Source organism: Penaeus chinensis, chromosome 31, assembly GCF_019202785.1.
Source record: "Penaeus chinensis breed Huanghai No. 1 chromosome 31, ASM1920278v2, whole genome shotgun sequence".
Classification (NCBI taxonomy): Eukaryota; Metazoa; Arthropoda; class Malacostraca; order Decapoda; family Penaeidae; genus Penaeus; species Penaeus chinensis.
In genome coordinates, this window is record NC_061849.1 from 28363831 (window position 1) to 28376330 (window position 12500).

The window sequence follows — 12500 nt, forward strand, 5'->3', positions numbered from 1 at the left end:
CGTGTTTAAAGGAAGTGTGCTGTGGTATGATAAAAAAGTGTAACAGCTAAGTTATGAATAGAATAATCAGTTATGACATTTTTAATGAGGGATTCTTCTTTGGACAAAGCAAATATGAAATGTTTTTGCTTCATTTGAAGAGGAATCCATTGTAGATTTGAAACAACACAAAGAATTAGTCAGTTTAATTTGCAAAGCACAATGCTTTAGTCTCTTGTGTCTAAGGCATAACAAACAAAATAGCACAGGCCTAATTAATATTAGTGCAGTTTCCCAGCTCTGTCTATCAAGTTTGCTTTTGAAATACTGCAATTAGTTTTTGAATTTTAAAAAGTTACCTACAGTCCTTAGCCCTTTGTGCTGGGATGGCATGGCATACATACCATGCCCACTATGATTTTAGGTTATTAGTTTACACACAGATGGCTCCACAAGTTCCCAGTCATCAAGGATTCAGTTTCCTGACTATTCATTGCTTGTTTATCATTTTCCTGGATTTATAGAAAGATTATCTTTTTACTGTTGGTAGTATTGATAATATTAGTAATCATGATGTCAGTTGTAATGATAATAGTATTGGCATAAGTAGTACTGGAATTTTTTTTTTTTTGTGCCTAATCAGGCAAAGTCACGTCAGGCCTACTGCTTGTTGTATGATGAACCATTGTAATGTTAACACTGACCTAAACCAAAGAAGAAATATGTATATATATATATATATATATTTTTTTTTAGATGGTTTTATGATGTGCTGTTCTATTATACTTCACTCCATATTCCTTCATATTTGAAAACAGATAACTGGCTGATGCTTACCTTGCTTGGTGGCGAAAACTACACCAGCTCTTGCAACAAAGAAGAGCGGAAAGCACATATCATGTTTGTGTGTGATCGCCATCAAGCTGAGGTTTGTGTTGATGTTTTTAAAATTTTGTTAAATTGAGAAACTAAAGACTGAATACAAGATCACTCTAAGTATCAGTTAATATGTGTTTGCCTGCATGCATGTGTGGACATGAATATTGATGTGCATACATTGAGAATGTATGTTCGTGTGTGTACCTGCTTGAAAATATTTAGGGGTTTATTTATGTATTCTTATTTTCTCTACATTAAATAGAAAAAAAGGGTTATGTTATGTAATAGTTGAAAGACTACAAATATGTTTAGTGATAGTTGAAAGACTTTCCAAATACAGGTACCAAATGTTGAATGTGTGAGTTATGCAGTATTCTTTTACAGTTGGAAATTCACACTGTTGAGATGCTGAACATCAGTTCTTCATGCTACTTGCTGTTTGTTGCTGGACACAAAAGCATCTGTGCCCCTACACCTGAATCTGGCCTTAGTGGAGGATCAATCTTTCTCATTATGTGAGCTCATCATTCTTTTACTTTTCTTTTTTAGAAGTACATACTTGTAAGTTAGTTTCAACCATAAAATGTTCAGGGTAGTGTTGAATATTAGTAGTTTTCTATAAGTAACAAGTTGCTGATTTTTAGGGATTGTCAGTTTCAGATATATTGATGACAATTACTTGAGTTGCTGTTGTAATTATCACATGTTAAATTATTAGTTGTTTAGAATATTATACACATTTTAATGAATTAGTTCACCATACTATTTTGTATCATATTACAGAGTTTTGGTGACATTCTGTGCCTATTTCACCTTTGGTTTCTTCTACCTTCGGTTAGTGCGTGGAGCAAAGGGTATCGAACAAATTCCCAACCGTGAATTCTGGTTTTCAGTTGGTAACAAACTGGCCGTAAGTATAGAAATGTTGATTTATGTATGTCAAGAGAAGGTAATTTTTGTGCAATTGTACTAATTATGATCCTGGTTTATATAGTTCATTTGTTATGTGTTAGTAATGATTATGTTTTATAGGAGCAGTGAAGAATGAGAATCACATATATCTGAGACAATAGCACAGCACCAAAAAGCTTTTTGTCATTTACAGGAAAAGAGTGGTTTTATCTTTGTCATTTCAAACTTATACTCTTATTATGATTATCAGTGTCATTTAAGAGCAGAATCAGATGATATATAGCATCATTTCTATGTTTTGAATTAATTTCTTAATCTTTTTTATTCTTCCCCAAGGATGGTTGTGGTGCTGTGTGTCGATGTGACCAGTACTGTGGTGCTGGAAGACCCCCAAGCTCCTATGATGGGTATTCACCCATTGAGGAACGTTTGGCACAGGACCTTCAGAATACAGACAGAGACTCAGCTCTCCTTAGTCCTTAGAAAAATACTATCTCTTTATTGTGTTTCAGAGGTATTAGTTAGAATTCCTCATTTGAAGGATTGAAAATTGTTATTTTCCATTCAGGATGTTGGCACAGAATTATAGCAATATAATATGAATAATGTCAAATATATTGTGCATATAAAAAGTCAAAAGCACCACCTAGTCTTTCGATTGCATAGACATAATCTCCCCTCATCTCTGAGCTCATAAATACCTGCTGACTGGGAAATAAGGAATAAAGCTGATGAGCTCTTAAGATGTGCTCTAGATTTCCTTAGTGCACAAGGCTGAAAGGAAGTGCTAAATATTAGGGAGATCAATGCAAGGAAGGAAATAAATTTGCATACAATTACAAGCTAACTATAAATTTGGGTAAGACAAAAAAATGAGAGACAAAGACCTTAATGTGTCAAAACAGAAATAGAACAGAAAGATATGCAAATTGAAAATACATATATGTAAAGAAAAATATGCATACAGCTGGTCCTTAATATTATTCACCAACATTTTGTTAATGTGTGCAGTAAATGTTGCTAGTGTTAAGGAAAGTTTACAGGTAGCCTCTGGAGTCACATCGTTCCCCAGACACAGATACATCGTAACTATTTAGAATTAATGAAAATAAGTATAGCTCCTATGTGTGTATGTATATAATGCATCTGTGTTATCCCAGACTATGCAGTAATGATCGTTTTAAAGACTAAAACTACAATAGGGTTTAAATCACACAGAAAATTTCTTTTCACAAAAAATACACAGATATGTGCATAGTATGTGGTGCAACATAAAGCTGATGATCACAATGATGTAGCCACAGATAATGGTGCTGTCCACCCTTTATGAAAGCGAGAGGATGAAAAGAGAATATCCCCATTCAGTGCTGTGTATACCAATATTAAACATTTTTTATATTTTATAGAACTTTTAGTGTTGTTGTTTGTACTTTTACAGTTATTTGTTTGTTTTTCCTACATTTGATTTTTTGTGTCTATATTTTAATATGTAATTAGGCCAAGCCTGAGGCTAATTAGATTGGCAAATTATGAAGTTCATGAATGCAAAGGACTAACTGTCTATGCAAAAGCATACCTCATTTTCATTAACAGAAAAAGTAGAAAGAGAAGTGATGTAAGAAAACAGGCCTCCAGTATGAATAAGGTATAGACTATGCAACCTTTGGTACCTCCAGAATATGAGATACTTCCATAAGGAAAAAGAGTAAACATATGATATTTTATGCATCTCTATGAATGTCTTCAAGATGTCTGTGTGGAAATAATGCTTCTTGTATTCCTGCTTAATATGCCAGTATTAACATGAAGAATGATAACTGATCCTGTCAGAACATCAGACAGTAGCAGTAGAAGGGTGTGAGGTTGGAGCATGAGAAAGGAGCACAGTAGGGGATAGGAATATGATAGAATATCAGATTCACCAGAAATGAAAACTTGACCTACTTAGAAGATATATCCAAGGAACCAAAGAAGAAATGGGAAAAGGGTGGAAGAAACTGGAAGATCAAGATAAAGGAACAAAGAATAGAAAACTTCATATGTTTACGCAAGACACCAAAAAGGGCATCTGAAATTATGGAAAAAGTAAGCAGACGAGCAGGATAAATGTGATACTACAAATCCCTTAACAGAAAAGGATGAAGAGCTGGATAGAAACAGCTGTCTGCCAAAATGTTGAACTACTAGCTACCCAGAGTGAATGACATAAAGTTATGAGTATCTTTGGAAATTATTCTAGCATCAGAATAATGTAATACTTCCAGAACTATTATTTTCAATCAAGAAATGACATTTGTAAAAAGCTTACCTATAAAAAAAGAAAAGATTATATATAAGGGATGGTAAGATTCAGAGACTTGAAGGGCAAACAGCTGATTTGTTTACCTGTTAAGTAATATCACTCCTTGCTTTCACATGGTTAACTAAGCACTGGGAGGACAGAGAAGTGGGGGACCTGAAAGGCAGTGTGGTGTTTATCTCTTTTTATCTTTTTGTCTTAGTGATATAATTTGCTTGTGATTTTTACCAATCTCATTGCTAAAATAGGTGTGCCAACATCCTGAATAGCAACAAATATGGTCATGGGGAAAGATTTATGAGTCAATATTTGGGATTGACCAGTATTGACCAGTTATATAAGGCTGCATAACAAAATTATGTCAAAGATCTACTTTCAGTAGTTTTCAGTAGCTTATGATTGATAATGTGCCTCCATTTTTGCCAGTTTTATTGATGTATTTATCACTTTTTGAAGGCTTAATTGTTAGCCAAAATATTTATGTCAGCACTTGGATCATGTCTTTCATGAGAGTTAGTCCAGAATATATTACCTTGCATTATCCCTCCTTGTGCTTTACATGTCTATTTATTGAATTAGACAATGAAGTGAGATGTTTTGGGAAACAATCCTTTTCCTATGAAATGGAATTGCACTGATGGGTCAGCAGACTGGTATGGAAATCTTTGTTTGTGTGCCACATCAAAGGCTTTGTAAAATTTAGGGTACAATGGGAGATGATGTTACGTCCACTCCATTGTCCTCCTCCCTCTTTTTCAATTCCAATCTCAGTCATCTGTTACATACACTTTAGTGAATAGGATTTAGGAGTTGGATTTGTCTCAGTTTGATATAACTTAAGATTATTTAGGTCTGATGTATGAGAAAGTTTAATGTTGTTGTGCATAATGAATAAGATGTCTAGCAAAAGGATTAAGACAGATGCAGATAGAATGAAACACATTTTTAGTAGCAAGTTAAATTGCACAAATAAATTGTAAATTGTGTTAATTTAGGGACTGAAAACATATTAGATAAGAAATTAAAGTAATGACTTGCCTAATATGGTTGCTAAAATAAAATCACTTCTTTTTCTGAATAATTGACAGTCTCTTAAAAGCACTTTGTGTCAGTACTAATAAAAAAGCAAAGGTATTTTCATTATTAGATTAAATTTTCAATCTAATTAAGTGTATATACATGAGGAATATACACAGGAAGTGTAGGCATAATAATGATGTCCGGACTCCATTAAACACCACTTGATTATTAAGAATTGGAGAGAGAAGTAGATATTGAAGTGAATATACTATAGTCTAGTAATGTTCTGTTTTACTGATTTTTAAATTATTATCATTATTTTTTATTAGGCTTCAACATATTTTTGAGTACTGAGATGAAATTTAGATTTTCTCTGGACATTGCTAGCCTTATTATATTATTCAGACACTAAGTTTGGATCACAATAAAACTGATGGAGTTAGTGAGGAATATTGTTGCATATTTTGGATATGAACAAGCAAAAAGTCTGGTTGGTGAATCTGTGATGTTCTAGCGAGGGTAATAGCTTTAATGACAAAAAAAAAATAGTTTTATATTTCAATATTTTCAAGTGTTGTTATAGGCTTTCAGAATTTTTTCATATAAATTATGTGTGGTAATATTTTAACAGAAATGAATGTTGTATTTTGTGTTATAACACAGTTAAAAATTTTAGATGAAGTTAGATGTCACTGCGACTGCTTATTTTTTTGCACTTGTGTGTGAAGATGTTAATTACTAAGATGTGAACCTTGTTGATTATATAGACTTCTGTAACAACAGACTGCTATGTTTTTTTAGGTATTTGTTTTATTGTTATTCTTGCTCCCAGTAACCATCCATACATGTGCCTTTATTGATGCATTGAACAGGGATATGGTTAATGTCGATGTTCAAACTCTGTGTGAAAAAAATACTTTAATGCCTTTTCTGATGGTGCCTGGCTTGAAAGACCTTCCTGATTTTTCACTATGTTTAAATCTTCTAAACATAGATCATACATGAAATCAGGAATATATCATGGATAAAGGAAAATAAAATTCACTTTGATTAGCCTGAGTGTAGAGAGATTTAAACAAATGAAAGAAGAAAGGAAGCTATTTAATCTTAATTATGAACTTCAAAAAGATGAAAGAAATTAAGTACTTCATGTGCTCATAGGATAGGAAAAATGCATTGTTTGTTAGTTCATTTCCATTGATATTATTTCACCTCAGATCATTCATATTTGCATATTTGGCATATAGATGATTGAAAAAAAAATTAAATTTTTTTTATGGTTTCACTCAGTGTGCACACTTTCTTAGGAATGATAATAGCCATATTTCATCCTTTTAAGGTTAGGAACGAATATCTCAATTCCCGTTGCAGGAAACAAAACAGGTCGTTATGCTGGATTGTATTCATATTTCATTTGTATTTCCTCTAGTTTTGTGTTCACTCATGGTAGATTATTATCATCTGTAAGTTTTCAATGAAGTTAAGTATATTGGTGTTGATGGTTTTATAATCTCATTCATTTTATTCCCTGTTTTCTTTTTTTTCTTTTTTTTTACCCAGGGATAACTGGGGCTTATTATCTCAGAAATTTTTTGCTCGTATTTTTATGCTGTGCTCTCTAAAATTTTCACATTCCACTTACTTTTTTAAGATAAAAAGACTTGGTAAACAAAAGAAATTGGATAGCAGAGCAAATATTTAAACAATCATCATATTTCTAACATTCAGATATACACACACACACACATTTGTACACCCACACCCACACACACCCACACACACCTACACCCACACACACCTACACCCACACCCACCTTCACCCACACCCACACCCACACCAACACCCACTTACACCCACACCCACACCCACCTACACCCTAACCCACACCCACCTACACCCACCTACACCCACACCCACCTACACCCACACCCACACCCGCCTACACCCCCACCAACCTACACCCTAACCCACCAACACCCACACCCACCTACACCCACACCCACACCCACCTACACCCACACCCACACCCACCTACACCCACACCCACCTACACCCAAACCCACACACACCTACACCCAAACCCACACACACCTACACCCATACCCACACACAAACCTACACAAAAACACACACACACACACACACACACATTCTAAATAATAAAGTGTGTATGTTTACATATATTTTTTCTTATTTCTTTTAATTGGCAGATAATGAATTGTTTTATCTACCTACTGTGTAATTTTTGTCCGTCAGTACTAGCGTTGTAACAAGGACTAGTCTTAAAGGTGGATTACAGAAGCAAGAAAATTTAATTGAAGTTTATCTAACCCTTTTTTGTATACATGTGCAATATATTGTATTGGTTTATATGCAGCTATTTTTTGTAAAGTAGAACTTACTCAGCACTGCTCTGGTGTAACTGGGTATTAACCCCTTTACGACGGGTAGACACGTGCTATGCCCATTGTTAGTACTTGTTTGATTGTTTTTACACATAGATGGCTGCACTTGTCTAAGTCACCAATGTGCCAGTTACAAGTACTGCCCATCTCGCCAGTTCACCCTTTTCTTTGATTTATGAAATATTTTACGTTATCTTATTTTGCTGTTACTAATATTAAAAAACATTATAATAATTATAATGTTTATAATACAAATAACACCATCGATATTCACAGCACTAGTAAAAAATACGTTTTTCTCGCCAATTCAAATCAGGTACGGTCACAAGGTGTACTAATTGACTCCTTTGTGGCTAAGCACTAGCAGAGCCATCTATGGGCAGACATTTCACAAAAAAATAAAGAAAATGGGCACAGCATTTTCCCCATTTTTTGTTCATTTTCCCTGGCGGCATTGGGTTAAGGGTGTGCAAGAAAAGGTGCAGAATGTAATAACTGATTGTGCTGTGGACAACATGCCATGGTTTCAAATTTTCACCAAACAACATTGTTATGCATTTTCAGAAGTGAAGAAATGTAAAACTTTTACTTCTCATGATCCCATGGTGATGACTTTTAACCATGCTGAACTAAGTACATGTGCAGTCACCCACTAGAGTGAAAACTTTGAAACATAGGAAACATATGGTTTCATACATATCCTTCCCTTGATCTAACCCCTTTGCCTAACCCGACCTTAACCCATTCACTCATCAACTACTTTGCCCAGCTTTAACCTGGGGAAGAGGGTACTTGTGACATGAGGGTTTCACATGTGTATCCAGGAGGGAGTGGAAGGGATAGAGGGGATAGTGGGAGGGTTAATATAGGTGGGGCTGGAGTCAGGGGGAATGGGTTGTGTTAGGATGGGGTAGGAGGATTGGGTGGCCATGGCATATGATTTTCGGTAAAAGAAATTAGTTTATGCCTAAACGTTTAAAACGCATATCATATGATGAGCATAACATAAATACTTGCCACCCAGCATATGGGATTGGTGCTACATGGCAAGAGTAGATGCCACTAGGTATGAATAGGTTAAATGCAAAGCAATTCTCCTTCAGCCAAGTCCATAAAACTGTTTTTGGTTGGAAGTGAGAAAAGGGAAATACCTGAAGCAGTGGCCAAGAAAAAAAATCAGTAATACATATCTATGTAGCAAAAATAAAAAAAATCGTAAGAAGGTTCCCCTGGAAAGATTAGTGACAAAAATATGATCTAATATTTCACTGAAAATTTCCTTAAGAAGAGTTGCTAAAAGACTGTGCTATCAGCATAAGAACTGACCAAGGATATTTCCAATGAATATCAAACAATTAGATAATTTCACTCTTCCAAAGCTTGCCTTAAATAAATGAAAAACTTCTAGGCTGCAGATATTTCTGGTTGGCAAGTTAGCCTCATTGTCTCCAATAAACAAATAAGTTGCAACATAAGCTATTAGTATATATTTCTATGCTTCAAATTTCTAAGCCAGCTGGAGTAAGCTAATTTATGCATCCATGCTCCAGTTTTTCATCTGTGTTTGTTAACCTGAAATGATACAGGAAGTCTTTTTTCATGAGTACAATTCCAAACAAAATAAGAAAAAGAAAGAAAGAAAGAAATCCCTCCACATCCATACTCCCATCAGTGTTTTGTAAATGGGAGATGTGTCAGCTCTGAACTAAAAGAGAAGTTGATTGACTTTGAAAGGGTTCATTGGATGAAATGCATGTATATTGTCATTTGTAGATATTAATTAGGTTATGGTATCTAAGGCGTAAACTTGATATTTGCCTTTAATTTTGCATTCATTTTATACTTAAGTTCACAGAAAGGAATTTTTCCCTGCAGTTATATGAATTACTTGTCAATTACACTAATTTTGAATAAAAGTAGACTTTTATTGTAAATTCTGGACAGTCTTATGAGAGAGAGAGAAAAAAAAAAATACTGGATTACACTAGCAATTTTCCCTAATGGTTCAAAATCCATAGATGACATGCAGTATAAAACAATAAACAAAAAACTTCAAATACAAATGTCTGACATATGTATGTTTCTTACTGAGTAGTGTGTTGAGGGTATGAGTAATACTTGTGATGGGAGTCATGGTGTCCTTTCTCAGCATCAGGGGTCTGTTAATGTGACAAATATTTTTGATAAATGAATGGTTAATGGTTAAAAGCAAAATAAATGTGCTAGATATCTAAGGTCATGTAGCACAATAGGAAGGTATAGTAATGGGTAGTGAAGGGCGGTTGAGTTAGTGGTTAGTTGCTATACGTCAGCTAGCCAGATTAGTATTGAAAAGGTTAAAGCTGGGCAAAGTAGTTGATGAGTGAATGGGTTAAGGTCGGGTTAGGCAAAGGGGTTAGATCAAGGGAAGGATATGTATGCATCTGAGGGAGGAGAACAGGTTGTCAAAGCAGAAAGTGAGATTCTGTAAGGATGTCTGATTGATTGGGAGGTCGGTGAATGGAAGACAGGTAAGGGAAAGCAGAGGTACAGGCTGCATCAAAACATGGGCATGACAATAGACTATGTGAAACTGAAAGAGGGACATTACATAGGGAACATAGTGGAAAGGACAACAGAATATGTGGAATTGAAAGAGGGACATTACATAGGGAACATAGGAGTGTGTTAGATTGGTGTGGCCAATACGTAAGTGGGAGAGAGCCATCTCCCAACATCTGTTCCGCTGAAATGGAGCTGACCAGGAGGAGATTGATAATTTTACAGTATTGAATTTATTAGTGGGGAGACTTGACTAATGGTTAATGGTTAAAAGCAAAATAAATGTGCTAGACATCTAAGGTCATATAGCACTATAGTTAATGTTAGTGAAGATGGTTGGGTTAGTGATTAGTTGTTAAAGTTGGGTTAAGGAATTGGTGAGTGAATGGGTTAGGGTCGGATGAGGTAATGTAAAGGGGTTAGATCAAGTGAAGAATATATATGCATTTGAGGAAGGAAAACAAGTTGTCAAAGCAGAAAGTGTGAGATTCTGTAAGGATGTCTGATAAGTTGGGATGTCTGTAGGGAGGACATGGGCATGACAATAGAATATGTGGGACTGAAAGAGGAACATTCGGAAACCGATAATGTTCCAATATAGGATAGTTATACTTTCGTTGATTTACTGGCAAAGATTGCAGTGCGTGTTGGAGAATTTGAAGGGGAAGGTGCTAGAGGGTGGGATAAAGAATGAGGTTGGGGAGGTGCTGTTGTATCAGGAGGGGGGTTGGGAGGTAGAGGGTCTGGGGAAGAGGGTACTTGTGACATGAGGGTTTCACATGTGTATCCAGGAGGGAGTGGAAGGGATAGAGGGGATAGTGGGAGGGTTAATATAGGTGGGGCTGGAGTCAGGGGGAATGGGTTGTGTTAGGATGGGGTAGGAGGATTGGGTGTAGGGAGAATATGAGTAGGAGGAGGATGGATATCGGCAGTCACTTTGAGTGTGGAGGGAGCGGGAGTTGTAGAATTTGAAGGTGGATGAGTATTAGTTTGGGACTCTATTATGTAGTTCTGGATATCTTCAAGAGTTTCTGTAGTGGAGTTGGTTGGGGAGTTTTGTGAGATAAAGGTTTTCTTGTGAGGGGGGGAAGAGAAGTCTGGTGTCTGAAAAATAGGGGTAAATGAAGGTGGAGGTGATTGTGAGGTAGGGGAAGAGGGGGTGGAACGTTTATTCTGTCTGATGCGGGTAGTGCGGGGAGGGAGAGGGGAAGGTGTTGGGGCTGTAGTAGAGATTGGGGTGTCTGGATTTAGGATAGGAAAAGAATTTGATTGGGTAGAGAATGGAGTGTCTGGGTTTAGGATGGCAAAAGAATTTGACTGGGGAAGGTAGGAGGTAGAATAGGGGAAGTTAGATGGAAGGGGGTTGGGTTTAGGAGAGGGTGTAGGAGCTTGGGAGGTAGGGGGATTGGCAGAGTGAGCGACATTACTGGAGTAGGGGGTAAGAGAAAAGCCTCATCTATGTGCTTCCTGTCTGGCTTCACGTAGAGTGAGTCCAAGTCTGAATCTGAGAGTTGCTACCTCAGACTCAAATTTGTAGGTGGGGCAGCCTCTATAAAATACATTATGGGGGCCGCCACAGTTTGCACATGTGCGTGATTGTGCAGAGCAGTTTGATCGAGTATGGCCAGGTTGGGCACATAGCGGGCATCTGGCTGCGGAATGACAGTGTTTGGCAGGGTGTCCTAAACGCCAACAGTTTTGGCACTGACGAGGAGGTTGGTATGGTCGGACAGGTAGGGATTCCCCACCTATGTAAACATTAAAGGGAAGGTCATGTCTACGGAAAGTAATTTTGGCAATGTTGATGGATTTCTTACGATTTCCACTGGGAGGAATGGAGTAGCATTGTACATATGTTGCATCATAGTCTGTGAGACAAGCGAGTAAGTCCTCTCCACAATCTGACCATTCTTTGTCATAGATTGGGCAATCTGTTGGGGAGATAGAGACAGTTCCGGTGCAAGTATTGAGGGTTGGATGAGGTTCTGTAGGGATGGGATTACCATATAGATCAGTTAGTTTTGTTAATGCTATAGCTTGGTTTTCAGTTATTACTGTGACGAGACGGGAGTGGTCGGGTCGGCTGCGGAAAGAGACTTTGCTTACTTGTTTTTGGAGGCATTGTTGGAAGAGGAGGGTGTTTTTAGAGTAGGGAACTGTGGGAGGGATCACGAAAAATCGGTCCCATTTGGCTGGGCTAAATAGGGTATTTAAGATTCTTGTAGAGGTGGGGGTAGTAGAAGTGCAGGGACTTGTGGAGGAGGGAGTAGTGTTGAGGGGGGTAGTGTTATGGGGAGGTGGGCAATAAGGTTGTAAGGTAGTAATAAGGGGAGATGGGGTGGTTGATGAAGAAGGTTGTGGGAGTAAAGGTGTTGAAGTTGAGCATGTTGGGAGAGTAGAAATGTCTCCTGGGGGTTGGTTGTTGATTAGGGTTGATACTGTACTAGTATGCATTGATGAGGGG

The 12500-nt window shown here is 36.9% G+C and overlaps 1 protein-coding gene across 1 annotated transcript in view; it reads left to right on the plus strand.

Moving 5' to 3' along the window:
* The window catches only part of LOC125041632 (cation-dependent mannose-6-phosphate receptor-like), a 25115-nt gene extending 18532 nt beyond the window's left edge, over positions 1-6583 (plus strand). Inside the window, exons 3-6 of the mRNA XM_047636693.1 lie at positions 798-907; positions 1243-1373; positions 1642-1768; positions 2107-6583. Coding sequence (XP_047492649.1) covers positions 798-907; positions 1243-1373; positions 1642-1768; positions 2107-2253 — 515 coding nt within the window. The 3' untranslated portion in view covers positions 2254-6583. The remainder of the gene's footprint in view (positions 1-797; positions 908-1242; positions 1374-1641; positions 1769-2106) is intronic.
* The last annotated feature ends 5917 nt before the right edge of the window (positions 6584-12500 follow it).